The sequence below is a fragment of the Eleginops maclovinus genome, chromosome 20 (genome assembly GCF_036324505.1).
Source record: "Eleginops maclovinus isolate JMC-PN-2008 ecotype Puerto Natales chromosome 20, JC_Emac_rtc_rv5, whole genome shotgun sequence".
NCBI lineage: Eukaryota > Metazoa > Chordata > Actinopteri > Perciformes > Eleginopidae > Eleginops > Eleginops maclovinus.
Window position 1 is genome coordinate 18,294,609 of NC_086368.1, and position 22,715 is coordinate 18,317,323.

General features: G+C 40.2%; 3 protein-coding genes across 3 annotated transcripts in view; 1 reads left to right on the top strand and 2 right to left on the bottom strand.

The window, feature by feature from the left end:
• Positions 1–1,395: 1,395 nt before the first annotated feature.
• On the top strand, positions 1,396–6,036 carry si:dkey-183j2.10 (glutamate receptor U1). Its single transcript, XM_063909960.1, has 10 exons — positions 1,396–1,552; positions 1,714–1,799; positions 3,028–3,059; positions 3,154–3,333; positions 3,544–3,767; positions 3,940–4,037; positions 4,162–4,379; positions 4,459–4,678; positions 4,777–5,021; positions 5,418–6,036. Exons 2-10 carry the CDS (start codon positions 1,715–1,717, stop codon positions 5,520–5,522), a joined length of 1,407 nt encoding a protein of 468 aa, XP_063766030.1. The 5' UTR covers positions 1,396–1,552; position 1,714; the 3' UTR covers positions 5,523–6,036.
• Positions 5,422–16,335, bottom strand: plch2b (phospholipase C, eta 2b). Its single transcript, XM_063909956.1, has 22 exons — positions 15,752–16,335; positions 14,813–14,959; positions 14,042–14,287; positions 13,739–13,866; positions 12,727–12,897; positions 12,267–12,360; positions 11,932–12,135; positions 11,696–11,816; positions 11,439–11,610; positions 11,231–11,344; positions 10,849–10,932; positions 10,660–10,751; positions 10,478–10,566; positions 10,205–10,390; positions 9,990–10,097; positions 9,786–9,910; positions 9,593–9,677; positions 9,363–9,509; positions 9,072–9,151; positions 7,872–8,985; positions 7,655–7,748; positions 5,422–6,047 (listed from the first exon to the last, which is right to left on the bottom strand). Exons 1-21 carry the CDS (start codon positions 16,101–16,103, stop codon positions 7,738–7,740), a joined length of 3,870 nt encoding a protein of 1,289 aa, XP_063766026.1. The 5' UTR covers positions 16,104–16,335; the 3' UTR covers positions 5,422–6,047; positions 7,655–7,737.
• Positions 16,336–17,700: 1,365 nt separating this feature from the next.
• The window catches only part of skib (v-ski avian sarcoma viral oncogene homolog b), a 29,790-nt gene continuing 24,775 nt past the window's right edge, over positions 17,701–22,715 (bottom strand). The window contains exons 2-7 of the mRNA XM_063909959.1: positions 21,721–21,834; positions 21,379–21,482; positions 21,037–21,266; positions 20,249–20,523; positions 19,923–20,153; positions 17,701–19,809 (exon numbers count right to left, since the gene is read on the bottom strand). Of these exons, the coding sequence (XP_063766029.1) occupies positions 19,588–19,809; positions 19,923–20,153; positions 20,249–20,523; positions 21,037–21,266; positions 21,379–21,482; positions 21,721–21,834 (1,176 nt within the window). The 3' untranslated portion in view covers positions 17,701–19,587. The remainder of the gene's footprint in view (positions 19,810–19,922; positions 20,154–20,248; positions 20,524–21,036; positions 21,267–21,378; positions 21,483–21,720; positions 21,835–22,715) is intronic.

A 22,715-nucleotide genomic window follows, 5' to 3' on the forward strand; every position in this document is an offset into this window, starting at 1 on the left:
GGTTAATCAGATAAACCGAATTCATCGAAGTCAAGAAGTAGCTCATAATAGAAATAAGCGATGAGAAAAACAACGATGCCTATATTGCGCGCCTTATAGCCTCGTTATTATTTCCCATAGGTAGGTCTACCTGTTATACACCTGCTATCTCTCGGTATACATTGTATTTGAAACAATCCGATAATAACAATAATGTATTCATCAAGTTAATCCTGATATGGTCTCACTAACTGTAATCATTCTAAAATCCCGCCTGCGTCTCGCAATTACATGCATCGATCAGGTATATAACTAATGTTCTGACCTTCTGGTTTTATCGGTACTGGATTTAACAGCACCATCTAAGCCAATAATGGTTTTAACTTAATTAAGTGTATTCACTGGCAGGATTGGATGCACTTACTTTAAATTGCAAATGCTGAGATACTATAATGTCAACTAGCTTGTGTTAAATGTATTTACTTAGTATTTTTTCACTTTAAAGTCTGCCTGATTAAGTTCCAACTGATTTGCTGACTCATTTGTTTGGTTCAAGTTTCACCACAGTTATATTGCTATAAAACCATAAACAACTCCAAAAAACATAAACCAACTCATTCTGCTTTTCATATAGTAACAATCAAACGGTGAGTCAACACAGGCTTACATACTTAAATTTAAAACACACTTTACTTTGGGTAAAGTACTAAAGTAAAATAAACTTTAAACAGGTTGGTAGGTTTTTTTTATCTGTGCCCATTCCATGATAAAAGATTATAATTCTTTAAAAATGTTACTGAGCCTTTTAACACTTTTCAAGGCCGTCCTTCAGCTACAGCACATATCTTTTTTGTTTGGTTCTCTTAACGAATATGTGAACTCAATATTTCTTTACTCTCTTCATTTTGCAACCTTTTGAGAGACTTTCAGGCCCTCAGAAAGTCATCGGCCTTTCAGTCAATACAATGATTGAAATATTTTCTTTTTAAATGGGTACTAAAGAAAAGAGTGTGCTGCAAACACTGATGTTACAGCTTGTTAAACTTCTCATCCCAAAATTGCACAAAACCTCCAAAGAATGGTTACATTATATTCATACATTGATTCTTAATAAGTTATTCTTACGTATTTAATCAATATCACTAGCAACAGTACTAAAGAATGACATTTTTCCTGAACAAAACACAATGCATGAAAGCTGCTTTGATATTCAGGAGCCACAATTATTCAACTTTGTTAAAATGTAACGTAGACATTATAAAACCTGTGATATTAATTTTCATTGAAATAAAATAGTAACATTACTTTCACAACATGATCATTTTAAGTCATATTTAGTATTAAACCCACATGATGATCCTCAGTGGAAACTGTTTGTGTGCACCTCCTGCTGCTTCTTCCCACCCCTTCAAAATCCTTCCATTTTCTCCACCCACAAAAACGTTGCTGGCTGTTTCCCGAACACATTTGAGTCTGAAACATTTCAGATCACACTGTATCGCAGTCAAGATCATCTGGGTCGGTTTAAAGTCTGACGTGCCAATTCAGAAGCTACATCTTGGACTCATCTCAGGTACTGACATCCATCATATTCTCTCCATATTGATTGTTGGTGGCACTATTTGGTGTCTTGATTTAAGTCACATCTTTGAATTTCTATCAAGAAAGCTCTTAACAATATGTATTCAAGTTGTGATTCAAAACCAACCAAATTGTTTCTTTTATATCTTGTAGGATGCAAATCAAGATAATCAGGATGCTGTTTGGTGTCTGTGTATTGTCTGTTGGGTTTTTCCTGGACATGGGAGTGTGTACTGCAGGTAAGGAACTTTTTTTCAAGTATTTACTAAGGCTGAAATTATTATGATACACCAAATAAAAAGGTTCGTTAGTTAAAACTGTTAAGTTTTTAACCTTGAACCATGTTGAAAGTGACTGAATCGGCTTTTGGTTATAGAAGTTGGCTTGATTGAAAACATTAAAACCCTCCGTTTCTCTCTTTACACCAATATTTCAAAGTTTGACCCAGTCACTGCATTTGTTATTTAGTGTGGTGACAGCTTTCCTTTTTTCCCCTGCCAAATTCCTCATGTTTTCACAGTTGGATTTGGTAGAAACTTCTCAGGCTTGAGGAGACATAAATACATAAACAGCCAGCTCGGATCAATATCAAAGTGGAGCAACACATCCTGTCCAATTTTTGTAAAAAAACAGAAAGGGAAGCGAGCCAGTTGTCACTCTCACAAAAACCGTTAATAATTTAACTCTATGGAGCAAACAAAGGCCTTGTGTTTCTGAGTGGCCAAAAGTCTTGAAGAGCTTGTATACGTGTCATCCTTTGAAAAGGAGGAACTGATGGTTGTCAGGATCACCCTGTGGTGAAGGATCCCCGAGGCCTTGGCCTGAATCGAGGGCTTTTGATACTCTTTGACTTCCCTCCCATCTCACAGTGCAGTCATTGAGTCTTTGAATTAAAACAATGCTCTAAATAGATTGTGGGGTTCAAACCGTTTTCAAGAGAGGAGAAGAGTGAAGCCAGATCTCTAGGATACCGGAAAACAGTTGTGACAAGAAGGTCAAAACATGGTCACCCCAATGTTAATCTCAGACATCTCTGAATGTTACAGTCAAGTCTAAAGCTGGCCAATGCACAAAAGTGGCCTCTGATCTTTCCATATTTAGCTGTGAACAACTTTTCCAATTAAATAATATGTATCTACTTTATATATTCCAATGGTTGCCATGCTTTCTCGCATGTGACCCCCTTAAATTGAAACAGCATGTACTTGTGACTCTATCAAAGTTTGCTATTCAATCAAATGGTTAGGATCTTGGTTGTTTTTATTTAAGGAGGCCCAAGGAGGTAAAGACTTTTTACTTTCTTATCCCTTTACTCAACTGGTGACTCCTCAGACTTATCTTAAGACCCCTTGATTTATTCCCCCTCATATCTTGTGTAATTTCCAAGCTTTGATAGAAACAATCTACATGCTTATGTGTAAAAGATATTGTACTGACATGTGTATTGCTTTTCACCCTCAACACCAGTGCAACCAGAGCTGAGAATTACAACCATAAAGGTATCTATTTGTATTTCATTGTTTTTAACCTCCATGAAATTTAAACAATTTAAGATTAAACTCATCACTGATTGTCTTTCAATTTATTCTATAGCAAGAGCCATATGCATTGTCTAAAGGCACACAACTGGAAGGCTTTTGCATGGACCTGCTCTCAGAAGTAGCCAAGAAACTGGGCTTCAAGTACAAAGTGCAGCTGGTGAAAGATTCTGCATACGGCAGGCAGGATGAGAGCGGGAACTGGAATGGGATGATTGGAGAGGTGGTGAGAGGGGTGAGTGCATCAACACTGACATTTGGAATGGTCAAAGGGCAGCTATCCTCTCTGCAGGAGTTTGAATTACCCAGCTGGTGTCTGTGACTCACAACGGATACATTCAAAATCAGTGAATGAGTGAACTTTATCAGCACGGTTGCTGGTGCAATTAAAATCTCTTAAGCACTTTAAATAAATGTACAGTGATTACATATGTGTTCCGTACAGGAGGCCGACCTCGCTATTGCCCCACTGACGCTCACTGCAGCTCGGGAGAAAGCGGTGGGGATGACCAAACCGTTCATGCAGACAGGAATCAGCATCCTGCTGAGGAAGGATATTTCAGAGGGAACGGGCCTCTTTGAGTTCCTGTCTCCGTTTTCAGCCCTGACCTGGGTAGGCATACTCATCGCCTACCTGGGGACCGCTGCTTGCATCTTTGTAGCTGCCAGGTTGGTGATGCAAGTATAATGTATTAAAACAGTGATATTAATGATTTATTTGTGGATTTTTATTGATGTGAAGTGGATTTGAATATCTTGTCTGTGGATATTTTCACATTGCTTCAGTGGAATTCCTTTGAGTGCAATTATATTAATAAGTAATATTTGTATGCAAATGCAGACTCAGCCCATGTGAGTGGAGTCAGCCTCAGAGTGAGAAGAACAGATTCAGCCTCCTCCACAGCCTGTGGTACACAGCTGGAGCTCTGACTCTACAAGGTGAACCTTTGTATCCTGAAATAAATAGAGACGGGCAATAATAAATGTGGTTATTGTTTATGTTCTATTAAATTCTCTCCCTCCTTGCTTTAAACATTTTTCTTTATTCTTTCATTTTTGTCAGGTGCTGGCCCTCACCCTAAAGCTCTTTCAGGACGTGTCATCTGCTGCAGCTGGTGGTTATTCACCATCGTCCTCCTGGCATGTTATTTCTCTAACCTCAGCTCCTCTAAGACCTCGGAGTCCTCTCACCTCACAGTAAAAGGGTTTGAAGACTTGGCCAATCAGGACCTGATCGAGTATGGCTGTCTGGCTGGCTCCTCCACCCTTGCCTTCTTCAAGGTAGGCTACAGACATCAGATTATTTATGAATCCCCTGTTTCTCTGCTGTTTCTCTTATTCTGTTCTTTCATTCATGCAGAATTCAAACAATCCAGTGTATCGCAGAATCTTTGAACACATGGAGAGAACCAAGAGTCTTGTCTCTTCTATGGACGAAGGGGTCTGGCGTGCAAGAGAAGGAAACTTTGCCTTTATTGGAGAGTCTGTTTCTTTGGATTTGGCAGTAGCACGTCATTGTGAGCTGGTCAGAGCTCATGAAGTGGTTGGAATGAGAGGATACAGCATTGCTGCCAGCCTTGGTGAGGATAAGCATAATGAAAACTAATTAAAAATGACATTTAAAATAATTAATAATTAAAATAGTATAATTAACAATAAACCGTTAAATTTCCTCAAGACTCAACCATCATAAAGAACCTCAGCGTGGCAATCCTACAGCTGAGCGAGGAAGGGGAGCTGGCTTACCTGCGGAGCAAGTGGTGGGCCAGCAGCTGCATAGCAGACAAGGCCAAGTCTTCAGCTGTGCAGCCGCACAACCTCAAGGGAATGTTTCTGGTTCTTTTCCTTGGCCTGGGGCTGGGAGCACTGCTGGCAGTCCTGGAACTCACCTCCAAGAGCCGCAGAAGTGCAGCTGAGCAGAGGGTGTGTGCAAGTGCATTCAAATCACATTACTTCTGTTAGGCGGAAAAGACAAAAACATCGATCAACAAAACTTCCTAACCTTTCAGAAACTAGACCAAACAGCCTTGTTTTTCGCTCAATATTGTGCACTCGTATTTATCCAAAAGGGGTTTGAATGGGTTGAGGGACTAGAGCGTTAACTTAAGCGTTTGAAAAGAACACATACCTATGTTACAGATAAAAGCATTAACCGATTGGTTTTCATATCAGCACATCAGCAAAGATAACGCAGACTCTCATTTGTCTGAATCAATCTACAGTATCCCCTCTCAAAAACCTTTTTGACATTAAATTCAACAACATATTCATGAATTATTTGTTTACCTGTTGTTTCTGTTTATTTTATCTTTCCTACAGAAATCCTGCTGCACCGTACTGACTGAAGAACTGAGTCTGCGCTTGAGGACAAGTAATGCAAACAAACCCCAAGAAAATGTAGACATAGATAAAGAAAAAGCATAAACAACATGAACATAGTTTTATTCTTAGCAAATTTGAAAATCGTTACTTTTAGCTTTGATAGCGGCAAATCTTCTTTAACGTTTGACATAACCATTAACTTACATAGGTTTTGACCTCCCTTGCATGAATAGATATAATATAAAATAATATATCTGCATATCAAATAATAGGACTCACATTTTATTAAAATAAGCAATTTATTGATTTTAAAATAGTAATACTACAATTTCAATAGAAAAGCAAACATAGTTTTGATATGATAAAAACAATCAGTGATCAGTGTTAACAATTAGATGAAAAATACTGCTAGTGTGCTTAGTTTACTGTTACTTTTTTATGAGTGCTTTATGCTGTTTTGTACAGTTGGCAATTGCATCAGATGATTCAACTTTTTATTTTAAAAAAACTATTTCATGCATACAAACTGCATTAATTGTAAACATTACAGCCGGTCTATAACAATAAAAAATATATCTAATTGTGTAATTTGCATGGTATCTTCTTATCTAGAAAGAAAATCTCAATTACAGTGGGGCAAAAAAGTATTTAGTCAGCCACCAATTGTGCAAGTTCTCCCATTTAAAAAGATGAGAGAGGCCTGTAATTTTTATCACAGGTACACTTCAACTATGAGAGACAGAATGAGAAAATAAAATCCAGGAAATCACATTGTAGGATTTTTAATGAATTAATTGGTAAATTCCTCGGTAAAATAAGTATTTGGTCACCTACAAACAAGCAAGATTTCTGGCTCTCACAGACCTGTAACTTCTTCTTTAAGAGACTCCTCTGTCCTCCACTCGTTACCTGTATTAATGGCACCTTTTTGAACTCGTTATCAGTATAAAAGACACCTGTCCACAACCTCAAACAGTCATACTCCAAACTCCACTATGGCCAAGACCAAAGAGCTGTCAAAGGAGACCAGAGACAAAATTGTAGACCTGCACCAGGCTGGGAAAACTGAATCTGCAATAGGTAAGCAGCTTGGTGTGAAGAAATCAACTGTGGGAGCAATTATTTGAAAATGGAAGACATACAAGACCACTGCTAATCTCCCTCGATCTGGGGCTCCACGCAAGATCTCACCCCGTGGAGTCAAAATGATCACAAGAACGGTGAGCAAAAATCCCAGAACCACACGGGGGGACCTAGTGAATGACCTGCAGAGAGCTGGGACCAAAGTAACAGAGGCTACCATCAGTAACACACTACGCCGCCAGGGACTTCAATCCTGCAGTTCCAGACGTGTCCCCCTGCTTAAGCCAGTACATGTCCAGGCCCGTCTGAAGTTTGCTAGAGGGCATTTGGATGATCCAGAAGAGGATTGGGAGAATGTCATATGGTCAGATGAAACCAAAATAGAACTTTTTGGTAAAAACTCAACTCGTCGTGTTTGGAGGAGAAAGAATGCAGAGTTGCATCCAAAGAACACCATACCTACTGTGAAGCATGGGGGTGGAAACATCATGTTTTGGGGCTGTTTTTCTGCAAAGGGACCAGGACGACTGATCCGTGTAAAGGAAAGAATGAATGGGGCCATGTATCGTGAGATTTTGAGTGAAAACCTCCTTCAATCAGCAAGGGCACTGAAGATGAAGCGTGGCTGGGTCTTTCAGCATGACAATGATCCCAAACACACCGCCAGGGCAACGAAGGAGTGGCTTCGTAAGAAGCATTTCAAGGTCCTGGAGTGGCCTAGCCAGTCTCCAGATCTCAACCCCATAGAAAATCTTTGGAGGGAGTTGAAAGTCCGTGTTGCCCAGCGACAACCCCAAAACATCACTGCTTTAGAGGAGATCTGCATGGAGGAATGGGCCAAAATACCAGCAACCGTGTGTGAAAACTTTGTGAAGACTTACAGAAAACGTTTGACCTCTGTCATTGCCAACAAAGGGTATATACCAAAGTATTGAGATGAACTTTTGTTATTGACCAAATACTTATTTTCCACAATCATTTGAAAATAAATTCTTTAAAAATCCTACAATGTGATTTTCTGGATTTTTTTTTCTCATTTTGTCTCTCATAGTTGAGGTATACCTATGATAAAAATTACAGGCCTCTCTCATCTTTTCAAATGGGAGAACTTGCACAATTGGTGGCTGACTAAATACTTTTTTGCCCCACTGTATTTTCTCCTACAACTCTTTTGTGGTTGCATTGTTCCTCTTTTCTTTGTCTTCTGAAGGACCTTGTTGTCATCAGTCAAATCTCAGCTGTGCTCTAATGGAAAATGGAAAAAAACATTAAGAAATAAATTCATCATTAATACAGCCAACCAAATTTGTATCTGCAGTTCGCTTGATTTACTTTTGCTAATATGAATCACATATCATCATCACTCACCATTTAGAAAAATCGGGGATTTACAGCCAATCTCCCTCATCTTTTGGTCAAAAAGGGCCTTCATCTCCCTCTGCAGGGTGCCTTCACGTGGCTCTGCCCCAGCTGGCAGACAGGATGGTACAAACTCCAGGCTGTCTGTGCTGCCGCCACTGCCGCTGGACGTGCTGTCAGACAGACAGAGGCCGTTGGGGATTGGCCTCACCTGGCTGCTGTAACTGTTGTAGTTTTGTGCTCCTTGCGTCTGCCAGGGGACAGCAGGCTTACGGTTTACCGTAGGTGTCTGAGCAGATGCAGTTGATTTTCGAGGGCAACTACGTGAGCGGGCCTTTGTTCGTATTGGTGTAAACTGTCTGGGTGTGGCTGGAGCCTCTAAGGTCCGTCTCATCCTGGCAGGGGACGCCGAAGGGATAAGTGGAGAGGATATTTCTTCGGGCTGATGCAGATGCTGTGGCATGGGTCGAGGCAGAGGCTGAGGTCGATGCAGAGACAGTGTATCAGTCTGAATTTGAGTGTCTGTTGGTTGCTCAGGTTTAATAGCAGTGAACTCTTCAGTCTCTGGTTCTGTTGGTAAGTCCTCAAACTGTTCAGGATTCTTTGGCTCAAACCTCTGGACTGTCTCCTGCTCAGCACAGTGTGACTCCGACTGTTCATCAAGTTCATTCTCCCACTCTTCTTGAATAGAATTTTGGCTGTCATTAACAGGACCCTCACAAGAAGCCTGGGGTGAGGTCTCAAGGTCAAAGCTGTCTTCTCTTGCACAGGGAGCAGCCCCCATGTGGTAGGAGTCAGTGGAGGACATCCGGCTGAAGATTCCCCTTCTTGCCCCCGATGGTTCATGAATTTTAACTCGGTGCGCTCTTCTCAAAGGCTCACTCATGGCCCCTTTTAGGATAGCAGTCTTGGCTGCTGGGCCTTGTACTAGAGGAAACATTTCTCCATTCCTGCTGTCCTGAGAAATGGTATCCAGATCCCTGCGGAAGAACAGACCACGTCCGTCTTCTGAGGACTGGACAGAGGAATCTAGAGAAGTCTGCTTTTGAGGACCTTTCATATGCTTCTGAGCTGCTTTTTGGATGTGTTTTCTAGCCGCATTCACCGCATTTGTGGGTTTCATCTGTGTCACAAAAGACACCAATGGTTTAAAGACAGAGTTGTTAGATAAAGATGAAATTCAATTTGAGTTAATTACGATAACCTTACCTTTAATGACGTGTCAACGACAGCGACATGAACAAAGATGGATGACTCCGCCATCCCCTCTAGGTACACATGCCGATAACCTGCACATTTTGCATAACATTTCTTACCTTAAGCCACATTTTTGTTATATTATTGGATTTGTTAATTTTACTTTATTGCTGGGAGTTTGCATCTGGGAGTCTGTCCAAAAAACGAAAAACTAGACGACATGGTATGATCCCTGACCCTTGCAGCGTGGTATTGTTTGTCGCATTGCAAAAGTCTGCATATCAGATTTCCCATCAAGTATACCTGGCATCAAGCTGCTGAGAGCAACAGTTCTCTGTCCAATGAACTCTCGTCCAAGAGGATTATGATCCCACACATGGAAACGCACCAGAGCGATCTGTGGCATTTTAATGTTGAAGACAAGGGTCTCCTCCCACATTGGATTGAAACCTGAAAGACAGTTAAACAGTAGTCACAAAAAGGGAAACATTGTTGTGTCGATGGTGGTTATGAGATTATGAGATTAGACATACCATTATCATCCACCACCTTGGTTTGCTGCTTGGAACAATCCACATGTAGACCAACTATCTCAACCTCAACATAGGGATCAATAATCTGCAAGAAGAAAAAAATAAGTAAGAGCATTTTAGTGATGAAAAATATATTTTTTAATAGTTTGTCCTATCGCCTATTTAGATATTCTTAAAAGAGCAGCATGTTCACCTCTCCTCTGTCCCCAAACATTGAGTCTTTGGGTTTAGGAATCTGCTGCCCGCTGATGATCTTCAGCACTAACTGAATCTTTCTGGTTCCTTGTAGGGGACTTTCTAACATGGGGTTAAAGGCACCTGAGGAAAAAACAAACACAATTAACTACCAGACACAGAATGTTGTTTTTCACTTTAGGCAATCTGCATATAAACATACCTTTGCACATAACCTTTGGCCTTAGAATATATCCACAGTTTCCATTGCTTGAGAACTTGGCTCGGTTCAGATCAAGCATACGGCCCTCTGTTTGATAATTCAGTGCAACTAAAATAAAAGACATAAAAACAAATGAAATACTGCTGCAGGACTTAATAAAACCTCTCATTGTAACTTTAAAGTAGGCATCAATGGATTCTCTGTGACCGTCTTACCCATATGGCATCCTGCGTTCCAGTACAGTTGTGGGTTGAAGTTGCTTGAGTCCACTCTGTAGTTGGACGGGTAGACTCTTATAAGTTGGCGTTGATTGAAACGAACCAACTCGGCTGCTTTCAGCTGTAAGATCTGGTTCATAACAGTCTCGTTGAGGGATGATACCTGCCAACTGTTTTCAAATGCTAGCACAATAAACACAACATTAAACATTCATTGCTTAAATATTTTATTGACGTATGTTTGATGTTCACATTTTGAAGACCCTTTACCTTGTGTTTCTATGTCATGCACACGGACGGATTTTGTGTACTTGACCAGGTCAGAAAGATGTCGGGACAACCTCATTGTTTTCCTCTTCCTGAAGAGATAGTTATAGACATACAGTCAGTTTAACTAACAATACTCACAAAATGAAATGACTAAAAGTGTTTATTTCTATGACAACTCTTACTTAGGATGGTAAACTATTTGTGCCTTCTCCTTGCTGTGGTCTGACTCGCCATCAGATATTGTCTTGTTTTTCATTCGTAACCTTTTTTTCCTCTGAAAAAATAGACATTGATTGCAGTTTCTCTAGTGGCTGGGAAAATGTAGGATGAGCCATCTAATATAATATTTAGAAAATAAGCAAGCGGCTGACCTTTTGTTTGAAACTCGTTATAATGGATTTGCCAAATCGTCTTTTTTTTTTCCTTTGATTTATAGAGTTAACGATACTTCCGTCCTAAAAAAGTCAAACATAAGGCATTATCACACCAATCAATCAACCAATCAACCAATCAATCAACCAATCAATCAATCAATCAATCAATCAATCAATCAATCATTCATTCACTCATTCAGTCAGTCAGTCAGTGTCTCTGTCTGTCTGTCTGTCTGTCTGTCTGTCTGTCTGTCTGTCTGTCTGTCTGTCTGTCTGTCTGTCTGTCTGTCTGTCTGTCTGTCTGTCTGTCTGTCTGTCTGTCCGCTCGTCCGTCCGTCCGCTCGTCCGTCTGTCCGCCCGTCCGTCCATCCATCTTTGCCTGTGGATTATCATCCTCATCTTCTTCCTCCTCCTCTTCCTCATCACCGGTGTCTTCATCGGACACATCACCCTCCTCTGCATTAGGATCTAGGTTTGCTGGCAGTTTTTTACCCTGGAAAACATGAATAATTAAATATTATAAGTAAGTTTGTTTTTGTGCTTTTTTTTTATGTTCTTTTGGCTGCCGATGTTCAAAAACAACTCACCTTGACTAAAACCTTCCCTTTAAGAAACTCAGGGGAAGGCAACTTCTTGCATTCATGTACATTGACACTGGACAGATCAAGTTTGTCCTGTAGCACCTCCTTCAGATACTCAGCCATCTTTTTTTGCTGAGGCACAGTGCAGTGGTTCTCTATGGACAAGATCACTGGGTACCTGGAGGGGCAAGGCGATGACACCTGAATCAACATGAATGATGCTGTTTATTGTGAAAGCTTGAAAAAAACAGTACTGCACTCACGGTGATTTTGTGAAGGCATATTTGTTAATAGTCTCAATGACTTCTTTAAAGGGAATTTTGGATGTCAAGGTGTAGCCGTGATGAATAATGGGCTCCCCATCAGGCCCGTCCCAGCAGTCCACTGCAATTGGAGGAGTAAATAAGAGAAGAAGCTATAAAAGACGTGTGAGTCACATTGTCTGTAATGTCATAAAATCACAGTGAAGAGAGCTACAGCTCTGTTTTTAGGCTCTTACCCTCCACACAGCGACAGCCTGCCTGCAGAACATAGGCGTACATTTCCACTCGAGACTGAGAGAGCAGCTGGTCTCCTGTCAGGTAGGTGTTGTGTGAAGTGGCAATGAAGTAGTTGGTCAGAGGCTGCGTCATGTCCTGGTGCACCTGATTGTGCTCGGGGTTAAAAATATCACCTGCCGGGCTCCTCATGAAGTTGGTAAAACCTTAAGAAAGGGAGAGTCAGTGCAGGTGTATTATTTGTTTGTTTGTTGCGTGTCAGGTTTAAGTGAAATATACTGTATGTGAAATTACTAATGCATTGTTATATAGTTCGTAATAAATAATTTCCCCGTACCATCAATACCCAGCACTGATCGCTGCAGGTTCTCATGACATGGCTCAAACTGGGTTAATATGTCGACTAGATACTCTTTGGGCAAACCTCGCATCTGCAAATAAAACATCAGGAATGTTATTTTTGGCTTACCTCATCTGACATTTTACACGTATGTTAAATACATGTTATTATAAAGTAGGACATTTTCTTTTATGATTGCTTTAAGCTGTTTTCTATCAATTCTTAAAACTTAAAACAAAGTTTGCCATTTTAAGCTTGTAATTAATTATTTTGGAACAAAACATTTGTCAACAATGAACACTACTACACGGAGGGTACCTACACATCAACAATACATTGAATGACTAGCCTATTGATGAAAACATGAAACGTGTAACATCTTGAGTTTATCAACTGTACATGATATACAAACACACATATGGAAAGCTTCACTCTTTTTTACATTTTGTTGGTATACCTTCTGTTCGTTTTCCAGAAAGCGTGCGAGGTCGTGAAGATCCAGGACTTCTTTCTGATTGCTGTAGGAGATCATTATCAGGTAAAGGTCTCTGCGAGTGGAAATCATCTTGTAGAACGCACAGAATTCTTCAAAGCCCAGCGAGCCCTGGTTCTTGTCTGTGTCTGCTTCCTACAGATAACGACAAAAAGTATTTTACGAGCAAGAAATAATTCACATTTTGTGATTTGAGATAACAACCCTGCCAAAGAAAACATGTACCACTTTAGAACCATCTGAAGGATATATGTATCTCTCTCTCCATCTAACATGATGGATCTCATTCACCGAGATTATCATCATTATCAGGAGGAGAGGACGGAGAGCTACTGAACTAAAGCAATACTGCAGTGAAACTAAAGCCATCTGTTCAGCGAGGGCCATATGGCCTTCCTGTGGCACTCTCTTGTACTTTCATGCCAAAATAGTGTATTTACACATTAGTTTGCTGGTTTCATCACCATCCTTTTATCTTACAGCGTCTCTAGAATGATGTGAAGATCAAACAAAAACCTTCCTGCAATTTACTTTCCTGTTTTACTTTCTGTAGCCAGTTTGTACATTAAGAAAGTGTGTCTGCCCAATAAAAACAGTAAATAAAAAAATAATTGCCTTACAGTTCTATCTTGCAGAGGCTGTCTGGGTTTTAGTTTTGTTTGAAAGCATTTTCTGCTGAATGCAATTTATTTGCCATGCACAAACCTATTTATTTATTTTCTACTTTGTTCCAGACAGAAATATCTAAACAGGTATCAGATGGATTTACACCGCATTCTACACAGACATCTTTAGTGTCTGTAGTAGGCACTTGTAGTGTAGCTATGTTTCCATAATTAAAAAAGGCAATATTTCCAGTTACAAGAAATAAAGTACTACATTTCTGAAGATACAAAAGTAAGCTACAGAGGTAGCTTTAACTTTAGGTCATGCTCAGTAGATACATGTCAGTTTGCATGATCAACCTTTGTCTTACTTGAAACATCTGCCTGACTTTCTCCTTGGGTAAATTCACATTTAGTTTGTGGAGCAGCTGGTGAACTTCTCCAATGCTCAAGGTGCCATCTCCGTTTTTGTCGGCCTCAGAGAAAGTCTGCTGTAACCATGTGAGGATGTATTAAAGGAGAACATAACAAAACTATGATCTGGACAGTTTATGTGTGCTGTTCTTCTACAAGTGGTTATGTTTACCTTCATGGTAGCTAGAAAAGTACTGATGTATTTGAAATAATCAGTCATTTAAAGATTAAACATGTGCATGACAAGCTGGAAAAAGGATATTGATCACGGGTGCGTTGCCTCCGGGTAAAACTGTCCTCATCACTGATGCCAGCCATGAGGTATTTGAGCCCTGTGATCCAGGTGCGGGCTTCCTCTGCATTGTTGGAGACTAAGTCCAGGGACTTCACTCTCTCCCCGTAGTAAATACTGAAGCAATAGTTTGGGTCGAAACGGTTGTCTGCGTACCGCCTGAACATCTCTGACTTTTTCCCCTCACAGACTTCATGGATGGAATCGATAGATACTGAAAGAGATGATAAAAAAAATGTGTTGGGGGTCAATCAACTGAACAGTAGCATCTCCAAGCCTCCTGGTAGAACCAAAATAAGCTGTGGGCTAAGAACATCATCATAACCAATAACAAACCTATAGGCGAAATATGCAACAACAAACATTTAACCGGTTCCCTCTTTGCTTCATTTTTAAGTCAAACTATGTCACAAATCTTTCTGACTCCATAATGGTCAAAAGTGAAAACCTTTAATGATTCTTGTTTGCAAAAACCAAAAGGCTTTAACCATCATATAACAAAGGCAACTATGTTTTGAATTCTTTACAGCCTGTAAAGCAAGCATTTTAGGAGACAAACAAAACTTAATACGCAAAAAATAGAGTTGAAAACCAAGTTTGATGTGAGCTATTGATTTGATGATTGTTAGCAAGTTACATGATTAGTTTTATGTGAAGGCGAAGTCAAACGTAAGAAGAACATTCAGAATATTCAGCGCTGCCAAAATAAATATTGAAACTCAGATTGGTTTTGACTCACTTTTAGCCTTGTCATGTTTACGGGAGGGCCTCCAACGGATGCATGACTTGTGCTCGTCTAGGTAAAAGAATCGGACAAGTCCTTTCTTCTTCCCCTTCATTTTGGTCATCTGAGTGCCGACCTGCATGGTGCACATACACCTCTCCACTACAGGGCCGCACAAGGAGACACATTGTTATCTATTACTTGAGCATGACAGAAATCCACACGGATCATCACATTCAGTCAGTAATACTTTAATGAAATATACTCTTGAAATATTTTGCTGAGGAAATTGTTATGATTGTTTGCAGGAAGGCTTCATGACAGCCAAGTGGAGACAAGCAGAGGTTTACCATCAAGCACTTGTTTATGAGATTATAGGCTGCGTCATACAGGGATTTAAGTAGCTGTATGTGTTCATGATAAAAAGGAAAATAAGCCAAAAAATCCACCACCCTAAAATTATCTTTGCCAAAAAATTAATCTATTGTGAATAAAAGTATTTAAAACTAACTACAGCTTGGAACTTTTCAATGCTAAGGCTAAATGTCCATTTACTGAAATAACATCTCAGATCAAGCAATTAATTATCTTGTAATGCTCAGGCCAATGGGAAAGTGGGGTGTTTGTTTTGTGTGCCGAGAGCAGGTAACCTTTGTTTGTAATCTGAAGCTCAGATGCATGTGACGCAAACTGGTACATCAGTTAGGCTAATCCCAAAGGATTGTCTACCGTCCATATGCTCACAGGCTTCCCTGGCTGACTCTATTATGTTGAGACATTCACTGATTTAAAGCACAACTGCATGTTCAGGGTTAAAGTTCAAAATGTAAAAGTCCTTAAAATATCATATAGAGTGTGAAAGAATATATTTTAAAATGCCACTTAACAACCTTTTTGTGCAGTCATTTTAAAGTGTTTGAAGACCAATAATTAGGAGTAATTTGTAAGTCTTACCCATCTGACCCAGTCTCCATGTTGGCTGTGCCACCACACTGCCACCAATCCAGAAAAACTCCTCCGCCAGTCTGGAGATGGACGCTTTTTGCCAGAGTTTGGAAGAGCTCATAATGGACGGGTTGGATGAGTTCAAGGAAATCGAGGCCTTTCTTGCCTGATAAGAGGAGCCCTTACCAAGCGAGGGGGACATAACTCCTGATGTCAGGGACCCCAAAGACTGAAAGGTGGTCTTCCTGGTTGACAGAGGGGAGCGTGGTGGGGTGCCACTCGGCCCTGGAGACAGAGGAGCCATGGCTGGGGTGCTGGTCATCCCTGAGCTGTACATTTGAGTCCAACTCTCCTGTCCCATTAACTCACCTGACTCTGCTGGAGTCTTCAGTGAAGTTTGTTTATAGCACAGCTTCTCTCAAGCAGCATATCCATGTCTTCCTGTTTAAATCTTCCCACATTGGATCAAATAACAATATTCCCATCCTGAAGGTTCATTCCTCATGCAATGACCATTGATCCGGTGTAGCAGCCATATGTTCTTCTGTGTTTATTTTTTGCAGTCAGAGGAGGCTCGCAGAGAAAGAGTGTGCAACATGTGTCAGTGACTAAATCTTCCTCAAGCTGTAATCCTGGAGTAGGCTAAGGATTGTGCGTTGCTTTCATGCAGGGATTTTCACGGAACCAGTAAGCCTCTGAAGAAAGAGAGTGGGACAGAAAGACTGGTAATATTCATTTGACAACAAAAATGGCAGTCCTTATCATTGAAGAATACAGAAATGTTATTTGATTCAATGGTGGTTTTCAGGATATAAAAAATAACAATTTAGGGATATTTTCGCACTGGTGCATTTGACTTAACAAGCACAAATGATCTACCCTTCAATTGTGTGCAATGATTCCCCCTAGAGGAAATGTGTGACATACAATACAATGTATAAAAATAAACTTACATTTGTAATTTCAAGTTTTTGTTGTACATACTCATAGTAAAAATTGGCAAAATAAATCAGGCAAAAGTATGGCATGCTAACAATTTGTTAATGCCGTAAACCCAGGATAACAAAGCAAGTTTTCTCATGATAACTGGTTAACAACCGGATTACAACCAGATTTTAATTAGGGATCATCAACAAATTACCAATTGAAAGACACAAAACCAATGTGACTTTCAATAACTTGATTTTAATAAAAAATTATACGAGAACTATACAGTAAATGTGTGTTGTGTTGCACACCATTTTTTATTCCTTAAGTGCTATGATTTATTTATAAAAATATTTCATTCCCGTGTTATAATAACTTTCATGTCATGTGAAACAGTGACTCCAAATAATTACAAGGTATCATTTTTAGTAAGACACAAACCTTTGTATTGTGTTTAAGTGATTCCTCCATTTCATACAAATGTTGTAAATATTACAAAACTACTTTTTATTGTTGTTGATTTTTTGGTTCAGATAAGCCTAAGTGTGGGAGTCAGAGGGGGTGACATGCGTAAATGGTTCCAGGCTCGACTCAAACCTGGTTCCTCTGCTTGGGAACTGAGTCCCAATACTTGGGCTGCTAGCTTTAAGTTGACCTATATGGCGGCCCAAATCATGCTGACGCAAGTCCTTTTTATCAATAGCTTTCATATCATTTGTATTATAATAATGGACAAATACGACACACCCGTACTTATTGGATTTAAGTCCATCTTCTGTTTTTATATGAAAAGAATCAGGAGTGAAACACTCGTAAAGCATGAGGGCTTGGATGTGAACTAACCATCCTCTGACTTGAGACGGTCTGTGGAACTGAGGAAATAAGCGTGATTTCTGTCAATTACCCAACCTTAAACTTACCCGCTAAATGTCTGTAATACATTTTGACAATCCAAGCTGCGAGACACAAACATGCACTATAACACAGTTTCCATTGCAGGCACAATAAACAAAAACACTTCTCAGAACAACTTAGGATTGATTTAGATTTTAATGGGTATTATACAAGTTTTCCAAAGGAAAAGAAAACATTTCAACAAGAGGCAAGTGAAACCCCACATCCAAACCAAAACTACAACAGCATCAGCTAACAAAATGGATATTGCTATTACACTGTACCCAACAAATACTGAGCGAGGGTATCATAAGTAATGATAAGACATAAAAGTGTTTCTTTTCTAAAATACACGAGAGCACCTAAGGATGAAACCGATAGAAAGTGTTGCTTCTGATCTATCTGTCGAGGGAGCTGGAGGTGCAGAGATTTCAAATCCATTTTTCAGTTTTTGGTCTGTAGTGTAATATATACTCTATATTTAATCAAATAATAAAGATCTTTTCAAATAAACAAAATCAAGGGACAAATTATAATAATATGTTGCTGTGTCAAACCTAGAAAAACTACTGATAGGTTTATGACCTGTGATGGTTTCATTCTCCTTGTTCAAACCAACAGGTCCATCCATTCTGCTGAATGCCCTGTGATTGCAATGATGCTCAGGGATACAACAACACAATTGCAGTTTTTAAAATCCAAATATAGTCTCTTTTTGGTTTCAAGTAAGAGCAAAAAATAATATTCATAATCAATTTAAGTCTGGCGCAAGCAAACATATCGAGAAATATCTTATTTACAATATCATTGTATTTACATTACAGGAAACTGAGGGAAAGTGTGTTTAAATTCAAAGTTTCTTAACGCGTGTCTGAAAAATGTAACAGGGAGTACAATGCACAATGCAAGGTTCTTTTCTTTAAAAAGTGCAATTCCTTTTCTTAAAGTAAAAAAATATATATCCATATTTTGTATAATATGTAGAAATGTTGTTCATATAAACAGCATTTGTTGATTTAAGAGCCCTAAAACCAGTGACTAAAAATGAATGCTTCTGTTGATAGGCAGCAAATTATTATATAGAATATAAATTATTTTACAATACTCAATAGAAAATCAGAAGTACCGCATGTCAACGAAAACAGACGTCTATTGGAAGTCTTTTTCTTTCTTTTTGGAGGGCATTTGTAGACTTATCTGCACTAAGGTGGGCAAGAATATTTGCTATTTATCACATAGTTTGGTTGCAAAAACTGGAAAACAACGCTCAAACAACAAATAAAGTTGCATTATAATATTAAAAAGTAACACTTCCATAAAATATCTAAGCATAAAACAGTGGTGGACCTGAAAGCAGCCCACGTAACCTCCAATACTTCAGGTTTATAAAATACAAAAGGTAGACAAGCCGGTATACATGCGTACATGTTTGTATATGGATGTTTTTCTTGCCTGTGGAATAACAGTGCTGCGCAAGCATTATTTCTTAAAAAGTACATCCTCTACACAGTTATAAAAAGCAAGCCGATATTAAAAGTAAATAGTGGTAAACTGGTGTCTCTGTTTCCAGTGGTCTGCAATGACACCTTTGAGTGTACCAATATTTTGTGGCACCAAGAGTTTCATCATCCACTCAACATGTTTCTTCCCTTCATATTCAAGTAGTGTTATGTGGCTATATTTGCACATCTTAGAATAGCTTATACCAAAATAAAATCCTTGGACAGCGTCATGTGTCTCTGACGTCACTGGAGAGATGTGGTCATCACTGAAGAAGTCTTTCTTAATTTCACGCTCTACAACATGCTCAGACATCATGCTACTTTCCAGTTCATTTCATAAAATCCATATACTGTCATAATAATATTGATTTATATCATACCATATTATATATGACTGATTTTTCCTCTACAAAACTTTGCATTTTGTTGAGTTCTCTTTCCTTAACAGGAGGTGCAACAAAGTCCTTTACCATGCTCCTTTTTTTTTATCGAGTCTCTTTCTCCAGTTCTGAATGTGCAACTTTAAGATCCGTTGGTGGCTTGTGTGGTCTGTCTGTGTGCGTCTGTGTTAACGTCCATGGGCTCTGCAGGAGGGCTGCTGTCGGCCTGCAGAGCCAACTGGGTTTGCAGGTCTTTAACAACATTCTCCAGGTTCTGCCGAGCTTCTCTCTCCTGCTGAAGCTCCCGTCTCAGCTGCTCACGGTCAGCTTCTGCCTGCTGGAGCTGCACATGCAACTCTTCAATCTGCACAACACAACAGACGGCAGTCAGTATACAAAGCGAGCAAAGGGATTTAAAATCACAAATCAACAGAGTAAATACTGGTGGTTGTTTTGATTATGTTGCAGACATCTCACCTGAGTGGAGTACTTGACCCGGAGACGTTCAGCCTCACAGCCTTTGTCACAAACTCGCAGCTGTCTCTCCCTCTCCAGCTCTCTTTTCAGCCGCCCACTAGACTCCTCCGCGTCCCTCATCTTCCTCTCCCAATCCACACGAAGGCGTTCAATCTCCTTTCGCAGGTTGCGCTTGGCTTCGATGGCCTCACGAAGACGGCCTTTCTTTGCCACCCTCACAAACTCCAATTCCTGTTAACAAAGACATCAGAATCATTTCATGTTTGAAACACAGATATTACTCTCATTGCTGCCACATAGTATTTCACAGGAACAGGATGTAATACCTGCTGAAGGCTTCGTTTGGCTTGCAAAGCAACTGCCAGCTTCTCCTCCTGTTTCACTCTAATCTTGACAATCTCCTGCAGGAGCTTTTCCCGGGCCTCTTTGCTATCTGTGCTTCCGTACAGCATCTGTCTCAGGGAGTCCATCTCTGGACAAACCGTCCCTGTTTGCCAGCCGGGTCCGTCCTGAGGTCGAGGAACGCTCTGAGGTGTCAGAGACTGAGACACGCTGCTGCAAGCTGAAGGGGGGGAAGCCACGGAGGAAGCTGGTAATGGACCTAAGAGAAGGATAGTTTGACATTAATAAGACGATACCAAGAATATGGTTGTTTACTATTTTCACACTTAATTGCAAACTTGTAGTGTTTAGGTGTTAAAAAGCGGACTCAATATGTGGAAACATAACTTAAATTTTAATTTGTACTTTTTAAGGTAGAATTACCTCCTGGCATACAAGGTGGAAATTAGTGTGATAAAGCATTTCTTATTTCACTAGCTTTAGCCCTGTTTTAAAACATTACAAAGAAATAAATGTACATTAAATGGAAGAGTAGCATGAGTAGTTTGTTTTGTTGGCTGATAATGGCAACATTTACATTCCACTTATATTTTCCCTTTGTTTCTTCCACTTAACACCAGGGGGCGCAGTTGCACAGGAATCACCCTGACCTCATGTCCAGTGGGGCTTACTGTGTAAAACCAGTGGTAACTGTAAAACCTGTCTCTCATATCAACTGTATATATCTTTTCATGTGTCAAGTTTTCTGTTTCTTCTGATTATTCCTACTCACGGTCATCACAGTCGTCCACATCAATCTCTCCGTCTGTGTCCATGTCCTCCGTTTGGTTGGCAGTACTTGAGGGAGGCGGTTTTACTGCAGGTTGTGCGTCTCCATTATGCATCTCCTGTGGTGGCCTGGAAATGACTGCTGACCTCCTGCTTGGAGTGTGGCTTTCCCTGGGATGGACTGGAGGGGCCAGGGGAGCCGCTGTCAAAGTCTCGTGAGTCTTTGAGTAGGACCTGTGTGGACAGTGAAGATCAGTATAAAGATTTCCATGTTTTTTAAGCCTGATATTAACGATTATTGTCTCTTTAAAACTAAAATTACCACTGCTTTCATCAGATGACTCACCTCTCCACCTCCTTCTGAGTGGCTGGTTTCTCTTTTTCTGCTTCTTTCGGAGACCAGGGGCGAAAAGCGGAGGGCCTCTGTTTCATTTGGACCTGTTTCAGATCCTGCAACAACAAACCAAACAACAAACTTGAATAAACTCACAATAAACTACCACTAGAACATTAAATAATCTGTAACACACACAAAGGCCCCTCTTCATTTAACAAGGCTGAATGTTAAGAGGCCATACATAGCTGATAATATGATGATTCAAAAAGACAACGGCTTATAAGTCATCCCTTTGACCTTTGAGCTTAGCGGCAAATCCGGTTTTCACACTAGCAATGTGCACATACAAACCTTGTGTGCAGACTTTGACAGCGATTGTAGCCAGTCGGGTTTCCTGTCTTTGTCAGCTGACGGAGATTGTAATTTGTCAAATTTGGACCTCTTGGCTGGGGCCGGGCTTGGAGACTGAGGAAAGGAAAGAGAATAGACGGTTAATCATTGCGATCTTTACAGAGATAAAGTGCACATATTACATCATGGAGTACAGTGGATATTTCAGGAGCCTGTGACTTCTAAAAATGCTACTGTAATGGCATTATTCATAGGCAGCACACAGATTTGTCAGAACATGGAGTGACTTTTTACAGCCAAGAGCAGAGCTTCATAGAAAGCAAGAAAATCCAACCAACAGAGAAGAAGTCACAGAGAGACAAGAGGGATAGAAGATGCGTCTGTGTAAGCGTTCAGTCTTGAGCTTGGCATGTCTACATGTTTGTGTGTGTGTGTGTGTGTGTGTGTGTGTGTGTGTGTGTGTGTGTGTGTGTGTGTGTGTGTGTGTGTGTGTGTGTGTGTGTGTGTGTGTGTGTGTGTGTGTGTGTGTGTGTGTGTGAGCAAGGCTTTGAGCTGAGCAGACACTCAAGCTGGTCTGGCAGGCAGCCAGTAGGGCTACATTGCTCCCTGCCAGGCAGAAGAGGCGCCATCAGGTGAAGCAGATCGACTGCCCGAACCACAGAAATATTGCAATATAGAAACAGAGGGAGACAGAGAGGGAGACAAATTAAAGTAATTGCACTCAGATCTGACAGATGATTGAGTTGAAGTGTTCAGAGAGAGTTCAGGGAGGGCAGCAGAGGCATGAAATGTTCCAGCGAAACTATGCTCAGAAAACCTGGGGAGGGAAGCATCTGCCTTGTTAACTGCTACAAAATACAGAACCTCCAGAGACCCTGATTGTATATATTGTAGGTCTGTGTGTGTGGCAAGCTGCAGCACCATGTGATGAGATAGCTACTCCTTAAGCTCTCAGGTCTGCACTTGTCAGACAGAGGATATGTTTACCTATGCAG